The sequence below is a fragment of the Oncorhynchus keta genome, chromosome 22, assembly GCF_023373465.1.
Source record: "Oncorhynchus keta strain PuntledgeMale-10-30-2019 chromosome 22, Oket_V2, whole genome shotgun sequence".
In the NCBI taxonomy this organism is placed as follows: domain Eukaryota; kingdom Metazoa; phylum Chordata; class Actinopteri; order Salmoniformes; family Salmonidae; genus Oncorhynchus; species Oncorhynchus keta.
In genome coordinates, this window is record NC_068442.1 from 48224223 (window position 1) to 48249404 (window position 25182).

A 25182-nucleotide genomic window follows, 5' to 3' on the forward strand; every position below is an offset into this window, starting at 1 on the left:
AATAATCTGTTTACCACTGTTTTGGTTTCTACATGATTCCATATGTGTTATTTCATAATGTTGATGTTTTCACTATTATTCTACAATGTAGAAAATATTAAAAATAAAGAAAAACCCTTGAATGAGTAGGTGTGTGCAAACTTTTGACTGGTACTGTATGTTTTATGGCTTTTCAACCTCTGACATATTGTGGATTCCGAGCTAATAATCGAATAGAACTGAGAATGTTTTTCTTTAATGGAAGCCTCTGTAATGTTAAACATGTAGGATATGGTGTACCGCAGGGCAGCTCTCTACTTTTTTCTATTTTTACCAATGACCTGCCACTGGCATTAAACAAAGCCTGTGTGTCTATGTATACTGATGATTCAACCATGTTCGTTTCAGCAAACACAGCTAATGAAGTGACTGAAACCCTTAACAAGGAGTTGTAGTCAGATTTAGAATGGGTGGCCAGTAATAAACTGGAACTGAACATCTCTAAAACTAAGAGCATTGTATTTGGTACAAATCTTTCCATAAGTTCGAGACCTCAGCTGAATCTGGTAATGAAAGTGTGGCTGTTGAACAACTTGAGGAGATTGAATTACTTGGTGTTACCTTCGAATGTAAACTGTCATGGTCAAAACACAAAGATTCAATGGTTGTAAAGATGGGGAGAGGTCTGTCTGTAATAAAGAGATGCTCTGCTTTTTGACACCACACTTCAAACAGTCCTGCAGACTCTAGTTTTGTCTTGATTATTGCCCAATCATGTGGTCAAGTGCTGCAAAGAAAAACCTAGTTAAGCTGCAGCTGACCCAGAACAGAGTGGCACGTCTTGCACTTCATGGTAATCAGAGAGCTAATATAAATACTATTCATGCCAGTCTCTCTTGGCTGAGAGTTGAGGAGGGACTGACTACATCACTTCTTCTTTTTAGAAGAAACATTCATATGTTGCAAATTCCAAATGGTTTCCATAGTAAACTTACACAGCTCTGACACACACACTTACCCCAGCAGACACGCCACCAGGGGTCTTTTCACAGTCCCCAAACCCAGAACAAATTCCAAATGGTTTCCATAGTAAACTTACACAGGTTTGACACACACACTTACCCCAGCAGACACGCCACCAGGGGTCTTTTCACAGTCCCCAAACCCAGAACAAATTCCAAATGGTTTCCATAGTCAACTTACACAGCTTTGACACACACACACACTTACCCCAGCAGACACGCCACCAGGGGTCTTTTCACAGTCCCCAAACCCAGAACAAATTCCAAATGGTTTCCATAGTAAACTTACACAGCTTTGACACACACACTTACCCCAGCAGACACGCCACCAGGGGTCTTTTCACAGTCCCCAAACCCAGAACAAAATCAAGAAAGTGAACAGATTATTTAGAGCCATTATTGCCTGAAACTCCCTTCGGTCTCATATTGCTCAAATGAACAGAAAACCTGTTTTCAAAAACAAGTAAAGCAACACCTCACGGATCAATGTCTCTCCCCTATCTTGACCTAGATATTGTGTGTATGTATTGACATGTAGACTATGTGTGCCATTTTAAATGCATGTAGTTCTGTCCTTGAGCTGTTCTTGTCTTTTAATGTTCTGTATTATGTCATGTTTCATGTTTCGTGTTGGACCCCAGGAAGAGTAGCTGCTGTATTTGTAACAGAAAATGGGGATCCTAATGAAATAACAAAAAAATAACTTAGTAAAGGATGTGGTTATTGGATGATCCCCTACTTTGCACGTCATTGATCCACCATCAACATTACAATTCAGAAAACGTCTCAGATGACCCCAATGAATTGTTGTTTGTAATGAAACAGTGGTTTTCGTGAAAGTATGTTTATTTGTCAAAGAAAAATATATTTCCTCTAATATAGTAATATGTAAGTCAACACACTTACTCAGTGAAGCCAGAAGACCAAACAAACAATTGTTAAAGTTATGGTAATTTTAAGGTAATTGTTTTTAAATCTAAAGAGCAGTTGACAAAATGGGAGACTCCTAAGTCTTGTACACGGTGGTGTTGTGGAGGGTAAGCACTATTTCCACACATTTTGTATTTTACACAAACATTTAGCCACCTATCGTGGAAAAATGCGAAGAACATGTCAGGAGCATTTCTTTATTCACAGCGAATGGCGTTTAACCACCTAGTTTTTTAAACCAGTACATCACTGTTTGTACGAATTACTCCAGATGCTAAGGATGACGATGAAGCTGAAGGTGATGAAGATGCAGTAGATGCCAAACAGCAGCCGGTCGAGGATGTAGCCCACCTGCATCCAGTCCTGGGAGATCTGGTTCCCGTCCACATGCTGGGCCACCTGGAGGCGGATGGACTGGAGCTCATTGCCCAGATTCCTCAGCTCCACCAAGGCTGGATCGCCTGCCTCTGCCCACATCTTCCCTGGTTTTCCTGTTTGAACCTGTCTCTCCACCGTCACTAGAGGGCAGACTTTCACGTCTGTTTCTAAGAGACAAGAGGGAAGGAAGGGAAAAATGTGAAATTATGAATGTACCTCCTAATGAGACAAATTATTGACGTACGTGAGAAGTACCATTCTGTCTGAGGTCGGACCTTGTCAAGTGTCTGGAAAAATGTATCAGAGTGATTCCTGCATTTATGTTACTGTTCAGGCCTGTGATTGAAGGCTTTCACTATATTGCATTGGGTTGGACAGGACAAGGATCTGCTAACTGAATGAAAGTCTGTGTAATTGTAAATCCCTGGAGGATCAGACAGGGTACCTCTTGCAACAGGATTGAGGATGAATTTGTCCTCTCTGGATTTCTGAGGCAGCCAGACGAGGGTGCCCATGAAGCGCAGGACGAGCACTCGGACCCAGCCAGGCACTGGGCGGAAGTTACAGGGGGCGACAAGGAGGTTGGTGATGAGAATAGTCTCCAGCAGGCTGGCCACCATCAGAGCCAAGCAGATGGCGAAGAACACATCTGCATGTGCAGGAGTTGAAGAGAGGAAAATATTCAGGACAAAGGAAGTGGACTTCAAAATGATACTTGACCCTAACCAGCTAGTCCAATTACACAAAATAAACATTTACCTCTACTTTTATTATTTACGAAAAATATGGTTTTTCCAGTACACATGTTTTCATACTCACTTATCAGTGGAATGGTGCTTCCTGTGACGGGAAGAAGGTCATTCACGATGAGCAGGAAGACGGAGTAGCCCAAAATTAGGGTCATCTTGAAGGAGGAGCGGTCCACGTTCTGGGGAGGCAGCAGGAAGCTGAAGAGATCCACAGTGATGAGAAAGCAGCTGGGGATCAGGAGGTTCACCACGTAGAGGGTGGCTCTGCGCCTCAGGACAATCTACAGTTTAGAGACACAATGGGGAATGAAAATCTTCAAGGGTGATCTGGCTTGGTGCAGTCGATTCCCATATCAGACAAGACAAAGCCATAATTATCTGGGTTAGCATCCTATGTTTGAAACAGGAAGTACTCTCTGAAACAAAAGTAACGCTAGAAATATAGAGAGCTCAACGTTCAGTGCTAGTAGAGCCAAATTACTGGCGTCTGAGAAATTGCAGTTCTTTGGGTTCTTACATAGAAGCAAAGCTCATCATAGGGGTTACTTTCTCCCTGATTGAATGTTGATAACTTGAACTTGCTGGATTTGATGTCCATCAGCTCCCACTCCCCTTCGGTGGACAACACGCTAATGGAGCGTTTCAGGATGTCCTCCACCTTCTTCCCTAAAATAATCCTTATGTCCGACACTGCAGGGGAGAAAAATGAATGGGTTATCCTGGGATGAAGGGGTTGAACCTATATGGAAGCAGAACATGATCTGTTCTGAGGGGATGGTAAACTTGGGCCTAACACCAAACAGATCCCTTGGTTGACACCGAGTAATTTATCAAAAACTTGAATGGACTCGATGGTACACCCTGTTTCACATCTATCATTTCAGATCACAAGAGAGTCAGGATGTTCTTTTGGGAGAGAAGGAGCGATGGGTTTGGCGTCTGACCCTTATGTTCAAGTAAGTCCTAAAGCATGGTTGCATTGACGTCTTACCGTGGTGGATGTAGGATCTGAAGGTGAAGGTGCAGTTCTGGACGTCAAAGGGGAAGGTGTAGATCTCCAGGTTACAGGAGCTAACCACTCTGACAGGGTTGGCGTCTCGCACTATACCAGTGTGCTTAATGTACACATAAGGGACGATGGGAGCTCTGTTTTCATCCATACTGTAAAACAGGGTGAAATAGGGGGACGATGTCAAACCATGGGCAGGATATAAATGACATGTTTTATATTTTTTAATGTTTTACATTTCTAAACTGAATCAGTCACTTGTGCAATAAAAAGGGACAGAAGTAAAGTGTTTGTTAAAACTTCTTATGGCTGCAGGGGCAGTATTGAGTAGCTTGAATGAAATGTGCCCAGAGTAAATTACCTGCTCCTCATTCCCAATATATGCATATTATTAGTAGTATTGGATAGAAAACACTCTGAAGTTTCTAAAACTGTTTGAATGATGTCTGTGAGTATAGGAGAACTCATATGACAGGCAAAAACCTGAGAAGAAATCCAAACAGGAAGTGAGAAATCTGAGGTTGGTTGATTTTCAACCCAGCCCCTATTGAATACACAGTGGGATATGGATGAAGTTGCACATCCCAAGGTTCCACTAGATGTCAATGGTCTTTAGAAACTTGAATGAGGCTTCTACTGTGTTGTGGGGCTGAATGGGGTGGCAGGGTAGCCTAGTGGTTAGAGTGTTGGACTAGTAACTGGAAGGTTGCAAGTTCAAACCCACGAGCTGACAAGGTACAAATCTGTCATTCTGCCCCTGAACAGGCAGTTAACCCACTGTTCCTAGGCCGTCATTGAAAATAAGAATTTGTTCATAACTGACTTGCCTGGTTAAATAAAGGTAAAATGATAGGGGAATGAGTCAGGTTACTGGCAGAGAGCCATTTCCTGGTCATGTGCATTTCACATGATATCAACCTGCATTCCATGGCTCCTCTACACACAAAGGAATTATTTGGAACTTTTTTGAAGATTTATGATAAAAACATCCTAAAGATTGATTGTATACATAGTTTGAAATGTTTCTAAGACCTGTAATATAACTTTTTGAAGTTTTTGTCCGAAGTTATGTCTGACCTGCACGAGCGTGTGGATACCTAACGCGCTAACAAGTAGCTACTTGGACATAAATAATGGACATTATCGAACATATCAAGCATTTATTATGGAACTGCGATCCCTGGGAGTGCATTCTGATGAAGATCATCAAAGGTAAGGGAATATTTATAAGGTAATTTCTGATTTCTGTTGACTCCAACATGGCGGAAAATTGTATTTGTTTTCTGGGCGCTGTCTCAGATTATAGCATGGTTTGCTTTTTCCGTAAAGTTTTTTTAAAATCTGACACAGCGGTTGCATTAAGGAGAGGTATATCTATATTTCCATGTCTAGCACTTGAATTTTCATCTACATTTATATAGAGTATTTCTGTAAAATGATGTGGCTCTCTGCAATATCACCGGATGTTTTTGGGAACTAGTGAACGTAACGCGCCAATGTAAACTCAGATTTTTTTATATAAATATGAACTTTATCAAACAAAACATGAAGTCCTATGAGTGTCATCTGATGAAGATCATCAAAGGTTAGTGATTCATTTTATCTCTATTTGTGCTTTTTGTGACTCCTCTCTTTGGCTGGAAAAATGTTTTTCTTTGGCTTGGTGGTGACCTAACATAATCGTTTGTGGTGCTTTCGCTGTAAAGCATATTTGAAATCGTACACTGTGGTGGAATTAACAACAAGATTACCTTTAAAACAGTATAAAATACATGTATGTTTGAGGAATTTTAATTATGAGAATTCTGTTGTTGTGAATTTGGCGCCCTTTACTTTCACTGGCTGTTGTCATATCGATCCTGTTAACGCGATTGCAGCCCTAAGAAGTTTTTAAGATGTCTTCACCCTCGCCGAATTCTAATTAGCATAATAAAAACATCCCTATCAAAATATTTTTAAGCTGGAGATTTGTATGGCCTGTGTCTCGATCCACCACATCTGCCAATGATGGCCTTCTGCATCTGCGGTGGAAGGTGGCTGAGTTATAGTTGTGTTTGTCAGACCATTCGACATCCCGAAAATCGGTCTTCTCTCGAAAACGTCTGTAGAGCCCAAACAAACTAATATGACTGTCACAAATACGATGGTGTTCTCCATTTTGCTCTACGACCCCCATAAATTCATGAGACTCGTTTGAAGTAGTTTACCGCCGATCTCCCAACTTCATTCCTAACTACAACTCGGAAATGTGTTTACATCCCTGTAAGTGAGACTTTATCCTTTGACAAGGTAATCCATCCACCTGACAGGTGTGGAATATCAAGAAGCTGTTTAAAGAGCATGATTATTACACAGGGACAATAAAAGGCCACTATAAAATGTGAAGTTTTGTCACACAAACAATGCCACAGATGTCTCAAGTTTTGAGGGAGCATGCAATTGGCATGCTGACTGCAGGAATGTCCTGTGTTCATTTCTCTAGAAATGAACACTTTAAAGCAAACTTAATTTTATGACGTTTTTTGACTATATATTTTTTCCATGTGTTAATCAGTTACTCAATGTGTTTCTATGGGCTAATATCAGTAAGACCAAAGTCAATGTTCCATCAAAACAATAAGTATATCGTATCTATATAGAATATAACTATACTATACTCACAATTCATTGATTACCACATCTGGTGACCAGAACCTTTCCCTGGGGAGAGAAATATTGGCAGAGCCGCATTGGACTGGGTCCCAGCTGAAAAATTCATTCTCCCATTCCTAAAACAACACATTAGGAACAATGCAATGTGTTTGTAAGCAGCATTCAAAGATAAAAAATATATTTTTTAGTTTTAACCAAATATATATCCCTATTGCTATCCAGTACATATTGGTGCCCTAACAAATACGAAGTAATGTGAAGTAACGTCCTTAACACAGGTGCTGTAGGAGAATCAGAAACCAAAGTGCACATTGATAATGACCCCCATACACACCATACACTACGTATACTTGCAATAATAATAAAATAATACGCTCACCTTCACCAGCCAAATGTAGGTGTTCAACAGTTGTGCTTTTTCTTCCTGAAAAGAGAATTAGTTTTCCTACAAAGTAAAAGCAATAAAGCCACATTCTACATACATCTACAAAACAGGATGTGGAAGAACATTCAGAACTATATTGCACATGTCAAATACATTGATGGATTTAATGGTATGTCTCCTCAGGTGAAGTAGTTGAAAGGGATACCATGCTGTCCTACTACTTCTTACCACACCCAGGATACCATGCTGTCCTACTACTTCTTACCACACCCAGGATACCATGCTGTCCTACTACTTCTTACCACACCCAGGATACCATGCTGTCCTACTACTCCTTACCACACCCAGGATGCCGTAGAGAGTGAAGTACATGCTGATGTTGGTGGGGGTTGAGAGGTTCATGACAGGTCGTATGGAGTACAATGTCATGACGTTCTCCAGGGCAGCCAGAAGGGATATGGTGTTGGGGTTGGTGCAGTTCACCACTATCTTACATCTCAGGCATGGCGCTGGGGAAACAATGGTAACCATGCTGCTTTATATTGTGGGTTTGTTATGACCCTGTGTGGCCCAGTTGGTAAAACATGGTGCTGCAATGTCAGAGTTGTGGGTTCAATTCCAAACAGGGGACCAGGATGAAAATGTATTCACTCACTACTGTATGTTCCTCTGGATACGATAATCTGATAAATGAGGTCAAATATAAGAACATCTTCAGTGAAAGTCTTTCATTTCACCAACTAATGGTGTTCTTGCATTTTGTAAAAAGTCTTTAATTTTGGGGTTCTTGCGTATTGTAGATATCATTATTAGAATCTTGTTTGAATGATGAAGACCTTGCTACTTTTTCATATGATAGTGAAATGAATTGACTGCAAACCCACAAATACATTATGTTATGAACTTGATTGCTAAAGTAACAGCTACCCCAAGCAATATAAACAAGTGAACATAAAACTAAAGAATAAATGAACACCAACTTTTACTCAACTAGAATATTTTAACTTTACTTAGCATAATTTAGTTGACTTTAGTCATTTTTTTCCCGTGTCCAAGCTGTACCTACCCTGTACCATGATGCAGCAGATGATGAACAGAACCTGGTGGGAACTGACCCACCATCGTTGAGACTGAAATAGTCATTAAAAAAAATCACTGTTAGGTTCAAAGGTCAAACTGTATTTTAGAGATACGGTCCATTGTTTAGTGTATGTTTGATAATTAACACAATGTGTATAACACCATGAATTACAGTAAGAATTCACACCTTAATTTACCACAAACGAGACCTAACAAATGTTTTGACCAATCACAGTAAATGCATTGAAGCACAACACACAGACACACAACTTAAGTAACGTAAAACCCCCAATGTAACGAAAGGCATTAGAATGAAAGATATTTACCTCCATTTTGGAAAAATCCTTGGCTGCCATTAATCAGCAAGTTTTTGCAAACTACTGTTGACTGTTTCAATCCTGATGTTTGGCTGAAGAACTGTCTAGAGCAAAGCTTTGTTACCTCACTCCCATAGCGATGGCATCTCTTCACCAGCTGGAACACATTGAATATATACAGACTAATTTGCATAGTTAACCACTTATGTTGATGTATTGTCATGGCATAACAAATTAAAAGTTATAAGTCACAGGCGCTGAATAAAACAGGTGTATAAATCCTTACAGCGAAATGCTTACTTGCAAGCCCTTAACCAACAACGCAGTTTTAAGAAAAATACCTGACAAAAAAAAGAATAGCGAGGCTGTATACAGGGGGTACCGGTACAGAGTCAATGTGCGCGGGCACCGGTTAATTGAGGTAATTGAGGTTAATATGTACATGTACGTAGAGTTATTAAAGTAACTATGCATAGATAATAACAGAGAGTAGCAGCAGCTTAAATGAGGGGAGTGGGGGGTCAATGCAAATAGTTTGGGTAGCCATTTGTTCAGGAGTCTTATGGCTTAGGGGTAGAAGCTGTTAATAAGCCTCTTTGACCTAGACTTGGCGCTCTGGTACCGCTTGCCGTGTGGTAGCAGAGAGAACAGTCTATGACTAGGGTGGCTGGAGTCTTTGACCATTTTTAGGGCCTTCCTCTGACACCGCCTGGTAGAGAGGTCCTGGACGGCAGGAAGATTGGCCCCAGTGATATACTGTGCCATTAGCACTACCCTCTGTAGTGCCTTGCGGTCGGAAGTTGAGCAGTTGCCATACCGGGCATTGATGCAACCAGTCAGGATGCTCTCGATGGTGCAGCTGTAGAACCTTTTGAGGATCTGAGGACCCATGCCAAATCTTTTCAGCCTCCTGAGGGGGAATAGATTTTGTTGTGCCCTCTTCACGACTGTCTTGGTGTGTTTGGACCATGTTAGTTTTTTGGTGATGTGGACACCAAGGAACTTGAAGCACTCAACCTGCTCCACTACAGCCCCGTCGATGAGAATGGGGGTGTGCTCGGTCCTCTTTTTCTTGTAGTGCACAATCATCTCCTTAGTCTTGATCACTTTGAGGGAGAGGTTGTTATCCTGGCACCACACGGCCAGGTCTCTGACCTCCTCCCTATATGTCTCATTGTTGTCGGTGATCAGGCTGTTGTGTCATCAGCAAACTTAACGATGGTGTTGGAGTCATGCCTGGCTGTGCAGTAATGAGTGATAGGGAGTACAGGAGGGGCCTGAGCACGCACCCCTGAGGGGCCCCCGTGTTGAGGATCAGCGTGGCAGATGTGTTGTTCCCTACCCTTACCACCTGGGGGCAGCCCATCAGGAAGTCCAGGATCCAGTTGCAGAGGCAGGTGTTTAGTCCTAGGGTCCTTAGCTTAGTGATGAGCTTTGAGGGCACTATGGTGTTCAACGCTGAGCTGTTGTCAATGAATTGCCTTCTCAAATACTGTAGGTGTTCCTCTTGTCCAGGTGTGAAAGGGCAGTGTTGAGTGCAATAGAGATTACATCATCTCTGGATCTGTTGGGGCAGTATGCAAATTGGAGTGGGTCTGGGGTTTCAATGGTGTTGATTTGAGCCATGACTAGCCTTTCAAAGCACTTCATTATTATTATTCATTATTCATTATTCAACCATGCTGGTCATTTATGAACATTTGAACATCTTGGCCACGTTCTGTTATAATCTCCACCCGGCACAGCCAGAAGAGGACTGGCCACCCCACATATGCTCTCTCTAATTCTCTCTTTCTTTCTCTCTCTCGGAGGACCTGAGCCCTAGGACCGTGCCCCAGGACTACCTGACATGATGGCTCCTTGCTGTCCCCAGTCCACCTGACTGTGCTGCTGCTCCAGTTTCAACTGTTCTGCCTTATTATTATTCGACCATGCTGGTCATTTATGAACATTTGAACATCTTGGTCATGTTCTGTTATAATCTCTACCCGGCACAGCCAGAAGAGGACTGGCCACCCCACATAGCCCGGTTCCTCTCTAGGTTTCTTCCTAGGTTTTGGCCTTTCTAGGGAGTTTTTCCTAGCCACCGTGCTTTTACACCTGCATTGTTTGCTGTTTGGGGTTTTAGGCTGGGTTTCTGTACAGCACTTTGAGATATCAGCTGATGTACGAAGGGCTATATAAATAAATTTGATTTGATTTGATTTGATTCATGGCTACACACATGATTGCTATGGGTCGGTAGTAATTTAAGCAGGTTACCTTAGTGTTCTTGGGCACAGGGACTATGATGGTCTGCTTGATACATGCTGGTATTACATACTGGGACAGGGAGAGGTTGAAAATGTCAGTGAAGACACTTGTCAGTTGGTCAGCCCATGCTCGTAGTACATGTCCTGGTAAACCGTCTGACCCTGCGGCCTTGTGAATGTTGACCTGTTTAAAGGTCTTACTCACATCAGCTATGGAGAGCGTGATCACACAGTCGTCCTGAACAGCTGATGCTCTCATGCATGTTTCAGTGTTACTTGCCTCGAAGCGAGCACAGAAGTATTTTAGCTCGTCTGGTAGGCTTGTGTCACCGGGCAACTCTCGGCTGTGCTTCCCTTTGTAGTCTGTAATAGTTTGCAATTCCTGCCACATCTGTCGATTCCGGTTTAGTGCAATTCGATCTTAGTCCTGTATTGACACTTTGCCTGTTTGATGGTTCGCCTGAGGGTGTAGCGGGATTCCTTATAATATAGACGCTTTGCTGGTTTGATAGTTTGTCGGACGGCATAGTGGCATTTCTTATAAGCTTCTGGGTTAAAGTCCTGCTCCTTGAAAACGGCAGCTCTACCCTTTAGCTCAATGCGGATGTTGCCTGTAATCCATGTTTTCTGGTTGGGGTATGTAGGTACAGTTACTGTCGGGACTACCTCATCGATGCAGTTATTGATGAAGCCAGCGACTGATGTGTTGTACTCCTCAACGCCAGAATCCCTGAACATATTCCAGTCTGTGCTAGAAAAACTGTCCTGTAGCTTAGCATCTGCTTCATTTGACCACTTTTTTGTTGACGGAGTCACTGGTGCTTCCTGCTTTAATTTTTGCTTCTATAGCAGGAATCGGGAGGATAGAATTATGGTCAGATTTGCCAAATGGAGGGCGAGTGAGAGCTTTTTACTTGTCTCTGTGTGTGGAGTAAAGGTGGTCTAGAGTTGTTTTCCCTCTGGTTTGACATTTAACATGCTGGTAGAAATGAGGTAAAACAGATTTAAGATTCCCTGCATTAATGTCCCCGACCACTAGGAGCACCGCCTCTGGATGGGCGTTTTCCTGTTTGCTTATGGCCTTATACAGCTCATTGAGTGTGGTCTTAGGGCCAGCATCGGTTTGTGGTGGTAAATAGACAGCTCCGAATATATAGATGAAGTTGCTTTTGTAGAATCCTCAGAAAATCACAGCTCCAGACTATTTTCATCTTTGAACACAAATATCTCTGATCCCTTAGAAGTGACGCAAGGATTCAATAATATTCTTGATTGTACAATCAAACTAAAGTGTTGTAGAAATACTCCTAGCAACAGAGAAGACCATGAGTGAGATCCATAAACCTTGGGGCAAATGAGGTGGTCAGTAGAGCAGGTGAACTCTTGTGGTACAGAGCTACTTTACCTGCAGGGTGTTGGATACAAAACAGGCGCAAGCCACAGCAAATGGCTGTGGTGGAGGGTGAAGTTGCCCATAGAAGCTGATCCTGGGTCAGTGTATCATTTTCCACACTAATGGTTAAGGTTAGGATTGGGGGTGGGGAAGCTGATCCTACATCTGTACATAGGGGACATTTCACCTCAGAGCTGTGGTGTGCCAACCTATGCAACAAGTGCAACCAGTGGGCATCGGATGATAGTGTACCACAGCTCTGCAGACAATACACGTACTGGGCTATGGAAATGAGCTGGGGGTTCACCTCAGCACACAAAGGAACAGGTGTCCCAATGTCCCCCCATTCAGCTCTCCCACCTAAATCATTTGTTATGTAACTTGTGTTCTTTTTTATTACATTTTTATTTCACCTTTATTTAACCAGGTAGACCAGATCACCTTTATTTAACCAGGTAGACCAGATCACCTTTATTTAACCAGGTAGACCAGATCACCTTTATTTAACCAGGTAGACCAGATCACCTTTATTTAACCAGGTAGACCAGATCACCTTTATTTAACCAGGTAGACCAGATCACCTTTATTTAACCAGGTAGACCAGATCACCTTTATTTAACCAGGTAGACCAGATCACCTTTATTTAACCAGGTAGGCCAGATCACCTTTATTTAACCAGGTAGACCAGATCACCTTTATTTAACCAGGTAGACCAGATCACCTTTATTTAACCAGGTAGACCAGATCACCTTTATTTAACCAGGTAGACCAGATCACCTTTATTTAACCAGGTAGACCAGATCACCTTTATTTAACCAGGTAGACCAGATCACCTTTATTTAACCAGGTAGACCAGATCACCTTTATTTAACCAGGTAGGCCAGATCACCTTTATTTAACCAGACCAGATCACCTTTATTTAACCAGGTAGACCAGATCACCTTTATTTAACCAGGTAGACCAGATCACCTTTATCTAACCAGGTAGACCAGATCACCTTTATTTAACCAGGTAGACCAGATCACCTTTATTTAACCAGGTAGACCAGATCACCTTTATTTAACCAGGTAGACCAGATCACCTTTATTTAACCAGGTAGACCAGATCACCTTTATTTAATCAGGTAGACCAGATCACCTTTATTTTACCCAGATCACCTTTATTTAACCAGGTAGACCAGATCACCTTTATTTAACCAGGTAGACCAGATCACCTTTATTTAACCAGGTAGACCAGATCACCTTTATTTAACCAGGTAGACCAGATCACCTTTATTTAACCAGGTAGACCAGATCACCTTTATTTAACCAGGTAGGCCAGTTGAGAACAAGTTCTCATGTACAACTGTGACCTGGCCAAGATAAAGCATAGCAGTTCGACACAAACAACAACACAGAGTTACACATGGAAAAAACAAACATACAGTCAATAATACAGTAGAAAAAGTATATGTACAATGTGGGCAAATGAGGTAAGATAAGGGAGGTAAAGGCAATAAATAGGCCATGGTGGCGAAGTAATTACAATATAGCAATTAAACACTGGAATGGTAGATGTGCAGAAGATGAATGTGCAAGTAGAGATACTGGGGTGCTAAGGAGCAAGAGAAATAAATAAATACAGTATGGGGATGAGGTAGTTGGATTTTTGCAGTTTGTTCCAGTCATTGGCAGCAGAGAACTGGAAGGAAAGGCTGGCCAAAGGAAGATTTGGCTTTGGGGGTGACCAGTGAGATATACGTGCTGGAGGGCGTGCTACTATGGTGACCAGTGAGCTGAGACTAGCAGAGACTTTTAGATGACCTGGAGCCAGTGGGTTTGGCGAGGAGTATGAAGCGAGGGCCAGCCAACGAGAGTGTACAAGTTGCATGAAATGTATGGTAATGTTTATTCTCTGTCCAGCGTCTGATACAATATATAGGCTGATAATTTAATTCTAGACGGGCGATATATGAGCCCTGGAATTAGTTCATGACCTAAGGAAAGATGGATGGAGAAAGAGACAGAGAGAGAGAGAGAGAGAGAGAGAGAGAGAGAGAGAGAGAGAGAGAGAGAGAGAGAGAGAGAGAGAGAGAGAGAGAGAGAGAGACAGACAGACAGAGAGAGAGAGACAGAGAGAGACAGAGAGACAGAGAGCAAAGGAAGAGGGAGATAAAGAGAGAAAGAAAGAGAGATGGTAGGAAAGACAAGGGTAAGAAGAGCACACACATAGGATTGAATGCTTTAGTATCAATGGTACCTAATCAATAAGCAGTGCTGGAAAAAGTACTCATTTGTCATTCTGAGTAAAAGTAAAGATTCCTTAATAGAATATGACTCAAGTAAAATGTGGTCACCATGTAAAACACTACTTGAGTAAAAAGTGTAAAAGTATTTGTTTTTAAATATACTTCAGAATCAAAGTACATGGAATTGCTAAAATGTAAAAGGATGAATAATTCATATTCCTTATATTAAGCAAACCAGACGGCACAATTTTCGTGTTTTTATTTATTTACGGATAGCCAGGGGTACACTCCAACACTCAGACCTAATTTACAAATGAAGCATTTGTGTTCAGTGAGTCCGCCAGATCATAGGCAGTAGGGATAGCTTTTCCAACAGTCTTGAAGGAGTTCCCACATATGCTGAGCACTTGTTGGCTTCTTTTCCTACATGCTGCGATCCAACTCATCCCAAAACATCTAAATTAGGTTGGGTGATTGTGAAGGCCAGGACATCTGATGTAGCACTCCATCACTCTCCTTCTAGGTCAAATAGCCCTTACACAGCCTGGAGGTGTGTTGGGTCATTGTCCTGTTGAAAAACAAATGATAGTCCCACTAAGCGCAAACCAGATGGGATGGCGTATCACTGAGGAATGCTGTGGTAGCCATGCTGGTTAAGTGTGCATTGAATTCTAAATAAAACACTGACAGTGTCACCAACAACGCACCCCTATCAAATCAAATCACATTTTATTTGTCACATACACATGGTTAGCAGATGTTAATGCGAGTGTAGCGAAATGCTTGTGCTTCTAGTTCCGACAATGCAGTGATAACCAACAAGTAATCTAACTAACAATTCCAAAACTACTGTCTTATACACAGTGTAAGGGGATAAAGAATATGTACATAAGGATATATGAATGAGTGATGGTACAGAGCAGCATACAGTAGATGGTATCGAGTACAGTATATACATATGAGATGAGTATGTAGACAAAGTAAACAAAGTGGCATAGTTAAAGTGGCTAGTGATACATGTATTACATAAGGATGCAGTCGATGATATAGAGTACAGTATATACGTATGCATATGAGATGAATAATGTAGGGTAAGTAACATTATATAAGGTAGCATTGTTTAAAGTGGCTAGTGATATATTTACATAATTTCCCATCAATCCCATTATTAAAGTGGCTGGAGTTGGGTCAGTGTCAATGACAGTGTGTTGGCAGCAGCCACTCAATGTTAGTGGTGGCTGTTTAACAGTCTGATGGCCTTGAGATAGAAGCTGTTTTTCAGTCTCTCGGTCCCAGCTTTGATGCACCTGTACTGACCTCGCCTTCTGGATGATAGCGGGGTGAACAGGCAGTGGTTCGGGTGGTTGATGTCCTTGATGATCTTTATGGCCTTCCTGTAACATCGGGTGGTGTAGGTGTCCTGGAGGGCAGGTAGTTTGCCCCCGGTGATGCGTTGTGCAGACCTCACGACCTCATATACCATCATACTTCACGGTGGGAACCACACATGCGGAGATCATCCGTTCACCTACTCTGCGTCTCACAAAGATACGGCGGTTGGAACTAATAACAAATTTGGACTCATCAGACCAAGGACAGATTTCCACTGGTCTAATGTCCATTGCTCATGTTTCTTGTCCCAAGCAAGTCTCTTCTTCTAAAAGGTGTCCTTTAGTAGTGGTTTGTTTGCAGCAATTCGGCCATGAATTCCTGATTCACACAGTCTCCTCTGAACAGTTGATGTTGAGATGTGTCTGTTACTTGAAATCTGTGAAGCTGTCTACTTTTTTCTATTTTTACCAATGACCTGCCACTGGCACTAAACAAAGTCTGTGTGTCTATGTATACTGATGATTCAACCATGTTCGTTTCAGCAAACACAGCTAATGAAGTGACTGAAACCCTTAACAAGGAGTTGTAGTCAGTTTTGGAATGGGTGGCCAGTAATAAACTGGAACTGAACATCTCTAAAACTAAGAGCATTGTATGGACCCCAGGAAGAGTGGCTGCTGCTTTTGTAACAGCTAATGGGGATCCTAATAAAATCCCCCAAAATAACTTCCTGTATGTCGACACTCTAATCAAACAAGGATGTGGTTATTGGATGATCCCCTACTTTGCATGTCATTGATCCGTGTCTTGCGTGACAGATCTTCATCTTCATCATCATTGATCCACCATCAACATTACAATTCAGAAAACGTCTCAGATGACCCCAATGAATTGTTGTTAGTAATGAAACAGTGGTTTTTGTGAAAGTATGTTTATTTGACAAAGAAATATACATTTAATCTAATATAGTAATATAAGTCAACACACCTACTCAGTGCAGGCAGAAGATCAAACAAACAATTGTTAAGTTATGCTAATTTTAAGGTAATTATTTTTAAATCTAAACAGCAGTTGACAACATGGGAGACTCCTATGTCTTGTACACAGTGGTGTTGTGGAGGGTAAGCACTATTTCCACACATTTTGTATTTTACAAACATTTAGCCACCTATCGTGGAAAAATGCGAAGAACATATCGGGAGCATTTCTTTATTCACAGCAAAAGGCGTTTAACCACCTATTTTTTTTAACCAGTACATCACTGGTTGTACGAATTACTCCAGATGCTGAGGATGACGATGAAGCTGAATGTGACGAAGATGCAGTAGACGCCAAACAGCAGCCGGTCGAGGATGTAGCCCACCTGCATCCAGTCCTGGGAGATCTGGTTCCCGTCCACATGCTGGGCCACCTGGAGGCGGATGGACTGGAGCTCATTGCCCAGATTCCTCAGCTCCGCCAGGGCTGGATCGCCTGCCTCTGCCCACATCTTACCTGCTTCTCCTGTTTGAACCTGTCTCTCCACCGTCACTAGAGGGCAGACTTTCACATCTGTTTCTTAGAGACAAGAGGGAAGGCAGGGAGAAAGGTGAAATTATGAATATACCTCCTAATGAGACAAATTATTGGTTGTCTAAGGTCGGACCTTAGACTGGTCAAGTGTCTGGAAAAATGTATCAGAGGGATACCTGCATTTATGTTACTGTTCAGGCTTGTGATTGAAGGCTTTCACTATATTGCATTGGGTTGAACAAGACAAGGATCTGCTAACTAAATGAAAGTCTGTGTAATTGTAAATCCCTGGAGGATCAGACAGGGTACCTCTTGCAACTGGATTGAGGATGATCTTGTCCTCTCTGGATTTCTGAGGCAGCCAGACGAGGGTGCCCATGAAGCGCAGGACAAGCACTCGGACCCAGCCAGGCACAGGGTGGAAGTTACTGGAGCCGACCAGGAGGTTGGTGATAATAATAGTCTCCAGCAGGCTGGCCACCATCAGAGCCAAGCAGATGGCGAAGAACACATCTGCATGTGCAGGAGGTGAAGAGAGGAAAATATTCAGGACAAAGGAAGTGGACTGATACTTGACCCTAACCAGCCAATAACACAAAGTAAACATCTACATTTATGACTTACGAAAAATATGGTGTTTCCAGTACACATGTTTTCATACTCACTTATCAGTGGAATGGTGCTTCCTGTAACGGGCAGCAGGTTATTTATGATGAGCAGGAAGACGGAGTAGCCCAAAATTAGGGTCATCTTGAAGGAGGAGCGGTCCACGTTCTGGGGAGGCAGCAGGAAGCTGAAGAGATCCACAGTGATGAGAAAGCAGCTGGGGATCAGGAGGTTCACCACGTAGAGGGTGGCTCTGCGCCTCAGGATAATCTACAGTTTAGAGACATAATGGTGAATGAAAATCTTCAATGGTGATCTGGCTTGGTGCAGTCGATTCCCATATCAGACAAGACAAAGCCATAATTATCTGGGTTAGCATCCTATGTGTGAAGCAGGAAGTACTCTCTGAAACAAAAGTAACGCTAAAAATATAGAGAGCTCAACATTCAGTGCTAGTAGAGCTAAATTACTGGCGTCTGAGAAATTACAGTGCTTTGGGTTCTTACGTAAAAGCAGAGCTCATCATAGGGGTTGCTTTCTCCCTGATCAAATGATGATAACTTGAACATGCTGGATTTGATGTCCATCAGCTCCCACTCCCCTTCGGTGGACAACACGCTAATGGAGCGTTTCAGGATGTCCTCCACCTTCTTCCCTAAAATAATCCTTATGTCCGACACTGCAGGGGAGATAAATGAATGGGTTATCCTGGGATGAATGGGCTGAACCTATATGGAAGCAGAACATGATCTGTACTGAGGGGATGGTAAACTTGGGCCTAACACCAAACAGATCCCTTGGTTGACACCGAGTAATTTATCAAAAACTTGAATGGACTCGATGGTACACCCTGTTTCACATCTATCATTTCAGATCACAAGAGAGTCAGGATGTTGTTTTGGGAGAGAAGGAGCGATGGGTTTGGCGTCTGACCCTTATGTTCAAGTAAGTCCTAAAGCATGGTTGCATTGACGTCTTACCGTGGTGGATGTAGGATCTGAAGGTGAAGGTGCAGTTCTGGACGTCAAAGGGGAAGGTGTAGATCTCCAGGTTACAGGAGCTAACCACTCTGACAGGGTTGGCGTCTCGCACTATACCAGTGTGCTTAATGTACACATAAGGGACGATGGGGGCTCTGTTTTCATCCATACTGTAAAACAGGGTGAAATAGGGGGACGATGTCAAACCATGGGCAGGATATAAATGACATGTTTTATATTTTTTATTGTTTTACATTTCTAAACTGAATCAGTCACTTGTGCAATAAAAAGGGACAGAAGTAAAGTGTTTGTTAAAACTTCTTATGGCTGCAGGGGCAGTATTGAGTAGCTTGAATGAAAGGTGCCCAGAGTAAATGACCTGCTCCTCATTCCCAGTTGCTAATATATGCATATTATTAGTAGTATTGGATAGAAAACACTCTGAAGTTTCTAAAACTGTTTGAATGATGTCTGTGAGTATAGGAGAACTCATATGGCAGGCAAAAACCTGAGAAGAAATCCAAACAAGAAGTGAGAAATCTGAGGTTTGGTCGATTTTCAACCCAGCCCCTATTGAATACACAGTGGGATATGGATGAAGTTGCACATCCCAAGGTTCCACTAGATGTCAATGGTCTTTAGAAACTTGAATGAGGCTTCTACTGTGTTGTGGGGCTGAATGGGGTGGCAGGGTAGCCTAGTGGTTAGAGTGTTGGACTAGTAACTGGAAGGTTGCAAGTTCAAACCCCCGAGCTGACAAGGTACATATCTGTCATTCTGCCCCTGAACAGGCAGTTAACCCACTGTTCCTAGGCCGTCATTGAAAATAAGAATTTGTTCATAACTGACTTGCCTGGTTAAATAAAGGTAAAATGAGAGGGGAATGAGTCAGGTTACTGGCAGAGAGCCATTTCCTGGTCATGTGCATTTCACATGATATCAACCTGCATTCCATGGCTCCTCTACACACAAAGGAATTCTTTGGAACTTTTTTGAAGATTTATGATAAAAACATCCTAAAGATTGATTGTATACATAGTTTGAAATGTTTCTAAGACCTGTAATATAACTTTTTGAAGTTTTTGTCCGAAGTTATGTCTGACCTGCACGAGCCTGTGGATATGTGTACCTAACGCGCTAACAAGTAGCTACTTGGACATAAATAATGGACATTATCGAACAAATCAAGCATTTATTGTGGAACTGCGATCCCTGGGAGTGCATTCTGATGAAGATCATCAAAGGTAAGGGAATATTTATAAGGTAATTTCTGATTTCTGTTGACTCCAACATGGCGGAAAATTGTATTTGTTTTCTGGGCGCTGTCTCAGATTATAGCATGGTTTGCTTTTTCCGTAAAGTTTTTTTGAAATCTGACACAGCAGTTGCATTAAGGAGAGGTATATCTATATTTCCATGTCTAGCACTTGAATTTTCATCGACATTTATGTTGAGTATTTCTGTAAAATGATGTGGCTCTCTGCAATATCACCGGATGTTTTTGGGAACTAGTGAACGTAACGCGCCAATGTAAACTCAGATTTTTTTATATAAATATGAACTTTATCAAACAAAACATGAAGTCCTATGAGTGTCATCTGATGAAGATCATCAAAGGTTAGTGATTCATTTTATCTCTATTTGTGCTTTTTGTGACTCCTCTCTTTGGCTGGAAAAATGTTTTTCTTTGGCTTGGTGGTGACCTAACATAATCGTTTGTGGTGCTTTCGCTGTAAAGCATATTTGAAATCGTACACTGTGGTGGAATTAACAACAAGATTACCTTTAAAACAGTATAAAATACATGTATGTTTGAGGAATTTTAATTATGAGAATTCTGTTGTTGTGAATTTGGCGCCCTTTACTTTCACTGGCTGTTGTCATATCAATCCCGTTAACGCGATTGCAGCCCTAAGAAGTTTTTAAGATGTCTTCACCCTCGCCGAATTCTAATTAGCATAATAAAAACATCCCTATCAAAATATTTTTAAGCTGGAGATTTGTATGGCCTGTGTCTCGATCCACCACATATTCCAATGACGGCCTTCTGCATCTGCGGTGGAAGGTGGCTGAGTTATAGTTGTGTTTGTCAGACCATTCGACATCCCGAAAATCGGTCTTCTCTCGAAAACGTCTGTAGAGCCCAAACAAACTAATATGACTGTCACAAATACGATGGTGTTCTCCATTTTGCTCTACGACCCCCATAAATTCATGAGACTCGTTTGAAGTAGTTTACCGCCGATCTCCCAACTTCATTCCTAACTACACCTCGGAAATGTGTTTACATCCCTGTAAGTGAGACTTTATCCTTTGACAAGGTAATCCATCCACCTGACAGGTGTGGAATATCAAGAAGCTGTTTAAAGAGCATGATTATTACACAGGGACAATAAAAGGCCACTATAAAATGTGAAGTTTTGTCACACAAACAATGCCACAGATGTCTCAAGTTTTGAGGGAGCATGCAATTGGCATGCTGACTGCAGGAATGTCCTGTGTTCATTTCTCTACCATAAGCTGCCTCCAACGTCATTTTAGAGAATTTGGCAGTACATCCGGCCACACAAGTGCAGTGTATGAAGTTGTGAGGGCTAGTGGTTTCCTGATGCCAACATTGTGAACGTTGTGAACAGAGTTCCCCATGGTTCGGTGGGGTTATGGTATGCGCAGGCTTAAGCTACGGACAACGAACACAATTTAATTTGATCAATTGTCAATTTGAATGCACAAAAGTACCGCAACGACATCCTGAGATCCATTGTGAGGCCCATTTTCTAAATGTACTTTTGAAATTATTTTTTTATGTATCTGTAATCAACAGCCAATCATGTGAAACCCATAGATTAGGGCCTAATGAATTTATTTGATTTACTGATTTCCTCATATGAACCGTAAATCAGTAAAATTGTTGAAATTGTTGCATGTTGCGTTTATATATAGATATATAAGGAGTTTTAGTGCCCCCCAAAAATACTTTAATAGTGGGGGGAAAAATTACACATTTCCTGATCTTTCTTAAATACGACAGACACTTTAAAGCAAACTTAATTTTATGACGTTTTTTGACTATATATTTTTCCATGTGTTAATCAGTTACTCAATGTGTTTCTATGGGCTAATATCAGTAAGACCAAAGTCAATGTTTCATCAAAAAAATAAGTATATCGTATCTATATAGACTATAGAGATGTTTAACTCACAATTCATTGATTACCACATCTGGTGACCAGAACCTTTCCCTGGGGAGAGAAATATTGGCAGAGCCGCATTGGACTGGGTCCCAGCTGAAAAATTCATTCTCCCATTCCTAAAACAACACATTAGGAACAATGCAATGTGTTTGTAAACAGCATTCAAAATTATAATATGATGTTAGGATTGTAATACATTCAAAGATAAAATATATTTTTTAGTTTTAACCAAATATATATCCCTATTGCTATCCAGTACATATTGGTGCCCCAACAAATATGAAGTAATGTGAAGTAACGTCCTTAACACAGGTGCTGTAGGAGAATCAGAAACCAAAGTGCACATTGATAATGACCCCCATACACACCATACACTACGTATACTTGCAATAATAATAAAATAATACGCTCACCTTCACCAGCCAAATGTAGGTGTACAACAGTTGTGCTTTTTCTTCCTGAAAAGAGAATTAGTTTTCCTACAAAGTAAAAGCAATAAAGCCACATTCTACATACGTCTACAAAACAGGATGTGGAAGAACATTCAGAACTATATTGCACATGTCAAATACATTGATGGATTTAATGGTATGTCTCCTCAGGTGAAGTAGTTGAAAGGGATACCATGCTGTCCTACTACTCCTTACCACACCCAGGATACCATGCAGTCCTACTACTCCTTACCACACCCAGGATACCATGCTGTCCTACTACTCCTTACCACACCCAGGATACCATGCTGTCCTACTACTTCTTACCACACCCAGGATACCATGCTGTCCTACTACTCCTTACCACACCCAGGATACCATGCTGTCCTACTACTCCTTACCACACCCAGGATACCATGCTGTCCTACTACTTCTTACCACACCCAGGATACCATGCTGTCCTACTACTCCTTACCACACCCAGGATACCATGCTGTCCTACTACTCCTTACCACACCCAGGATACCATGCTGTCCTACTACTCCTTACCACACCCAGGATACCATGCTGTCCTACTACTCCTTACCACACCCAGGATACCATGCTGTCCTACTACTCCTTACCACACCCAGGATACCATGCTGTCCTACTACTCCTTACCACACCCAGGATACCATGCTGTCCTACTACTCCTTACCACACCCAGGATACCATGCTGTCCTACTACTCCTTACCACACCCAGGATACCATGCTGTCCTACTACTCCTTACCACACCCAGGATACCATGCTGTCCTACTACTCCTTACCACACCCAGGATACCATGCTGTCCTACTACTCCTTACCACACCCAGGATACCATGCTGTCCTACTACTCCTTACCACACCCAGGATACCATGCTGTCCTACTACTTCTTACCACACCCAGGATACCATACTGTCCTACTACTCCTTACCACACCCAGGATACCATGCTGTCCTACTACTCCTTACCACACCCAGGATACCATGCTGTCCTACTACTCCTTACCACACCCAGGATGCCGTAGAGAGTGAAGTACATGCTGATGTTGGTGGGGGTTGAGAGGTTCATGACAGGTCGTATGGAGTACAATGTCATGACGTTCTCCAGGGCAGCCAGAAGGGATATGGTGTTGGGGTTGGTGCAGTTCACCACTATCTTACATCTCAGGCATGGCGCTGGGGAAACAATGGTAACCATGCTGCTTTATATTGTGGGTTTGTTATGGTCCTGTGTTCCTCAGTCAGTAGAACATGGCACTTGCAACGTCAGAGTTGTGGGTTCAATTCCACGGGGGACCAGGCTGAAAATGTATTCACTCACTACTGTGTGTTGCTCTGGATACGATAATCTGATAAATGAGGTCAAATATAAGAACATCTTCAGTGAAAAGTCTTTAATTTTGGGGTTCTTGCGTATTGTAGATATCATTATTAGAATCTTGTTTGAATGATGAAGACCTTGCTACTTTTTCATATGATAGTGAAATGAGTTGACTGCAAACCCACAAATACATTATGTTATGAACTTGATCGTTAAGGTATCAGATACCGCAAGTAATATAAAAAAGTGAACATAAAACTAAAGAATAAATTAAAACAAACTATTACTCAAATATAATACTTTAAGTTTACTTAAATTAGTTGACTTGACTTTTTATTTTCCCGTGTCCAAGCTGTACCTACCCTGTACCATGATGCAGCAGATGATGAACAGAACCTGGTGGGAACTGATCCACCATCGTTGAGACTGAAATAGTCATTAAAAAAAATCACTGTTAGGTTCAAAGGTCAAACTGTATTTTAGAGATACGGTCCATTGTTTAGTGTATGTTTGATAATTAACGCAATGTGTATAACACCATGAATTACTTAATGAATTCAAACCTTAATTTACCTGAAATGGAATGCACCTCTCTCATTACTTGAAAGACAGCGATCAAATGTTTTGACCAATTACAGTAATGCATTGAAGCACAACACACAGACACACAACTTAGGTAACGTAAATCCCCCAATTGACACGAAAGGCATTAGAATGAAAGATATTTACCTCCATTTTGGAAAAATCCTTGGCTGCCATTAAGCAGCAAGCTACAAGTTCTTGACTGTTTCGATCATATGGCTGAAGAACTGTTCAGAGCAAAGCTTTGTTTCCTAACACCCATCGATGGCACCTCTTCACCAGCTGGAACAAATTGTATATATATACAGACTAATTTGCATAGTTCACCACTTATGTTGATTTATTGTCATGTCATATCATAAGTTGCTGTTGGAGAATCCACATAAAATCTTACAGCTCCAGACTGTTTTCAAGTTTGAACACAGTTCTCCTGTAACAAAGATCTCTGATACGTTAGAAGTGACACAAAGATTCAATGATATTCTTGATTGTGCAATCAAACTAAAGTGTTGTAGAAATGTGGTAGAAATATGCCGAGCAACAGAGAAGACCATGAGTGACATCCATAAACCTTGGGGCAAATGAGGTGGTCAGTAGAGCAGGTGAACTCTTGTGGTGCAGAGCTACTTTACCTGCAGGGGGTTGGATACAAAACAGGCGTGAGCCACAGTAAATGGCTGTGGTGGAGGGTGAAGTTGCCCATAGAAGCTGATCCTGAGTCAGTGTATCATTTTCCACACTAATGGTTAAGGTTAGGATTGGGGGAGGGGAAGTTGATCCTAGATCTGTACCTAGGGGACATTTCACCTCAGAACTGTGGTGTACCA

General features: G+C 41.8%; 1 protein-coding gene across 5 annotated transcripts; it reads right to left on the reverse strand.

The window, feature by feature from the left end:
* Positions 1-1934: 1934 nt before the first annotated feature.
* Positions 1935-24745, reverse strand: LOC118383721 (5-hydroxytryptamine receptor 3A-like). Of its 5 annotated transcripts, none has more exons than XM_052475416.1 (10): positions 24503-24745; positions 8171-8234; positions 7444-7613; positions 7099-7143; positions 6729-6835; positions 4050-4219; positions 3576-3748; positions 3129-3339; positions 2755-2958; positions 1935-2476 (listed from the first exon to the last, which is right to left on the reverse strand). In XM_052475416.1, exons 1-10 carry the CDS (start codon positions 24530-24532, stop codon positions 2178-2180), a joined length of 1473 nt encoding a protein of 490 aa, XP_052331376.1. In that variant the 5' UTR covers positions 24533-24745; the 3' UTR covers positions 1935-2177. The 5 variants fall into 5 exon arrangements, with proteins under 5 accessions (XP_052331376.1, XP_052331375.1, XP_052331377.1 ...); XM_052475415.1 differs by lacking the exon at positions 24503-24745 and adding an exon at positions 8511-8640 and having other exon boundaries at positions 1936-2476; XM_052475417.1 differs by lacking the exons at positions 1935-2476; positions 2755-2958; positions 3129-3339; ... (4 more) ...; positions 7444-7613; positions 8171-8234 and adding exons at positions 16641-17256; positions 17527-17730; positions 17883-18093; ... (4 more) ...; positions 23459-23628; positions 24136-24199 and having other exon boundaries at positions 24503-24715.
* Positions 24746-25182: the final 437 nt, after the last annotated feature.

Coding starts and splice junctions, on each gene's coding strand:
- LOC118383721 (XM_052475416.1), bottom strand. CDS start 24,532: ATGGCAGCCAAGGATTTTTCCAAAATGGAG. Junction 7,144..7,443: donor TCTACGGCATCCTGGGTGTG/GTAAGGAGTAGT, acceptor TTCTCTTTTCAG/GAAGAAAAAGCACAACTGTT. Junction 6,836..7,098: donor CCTACATTTGGCTGGTGAAG/GTGAGCGTATTA, acceptor GTGTTGTTTTAG/GAATGGGAGAATGAATTTTT.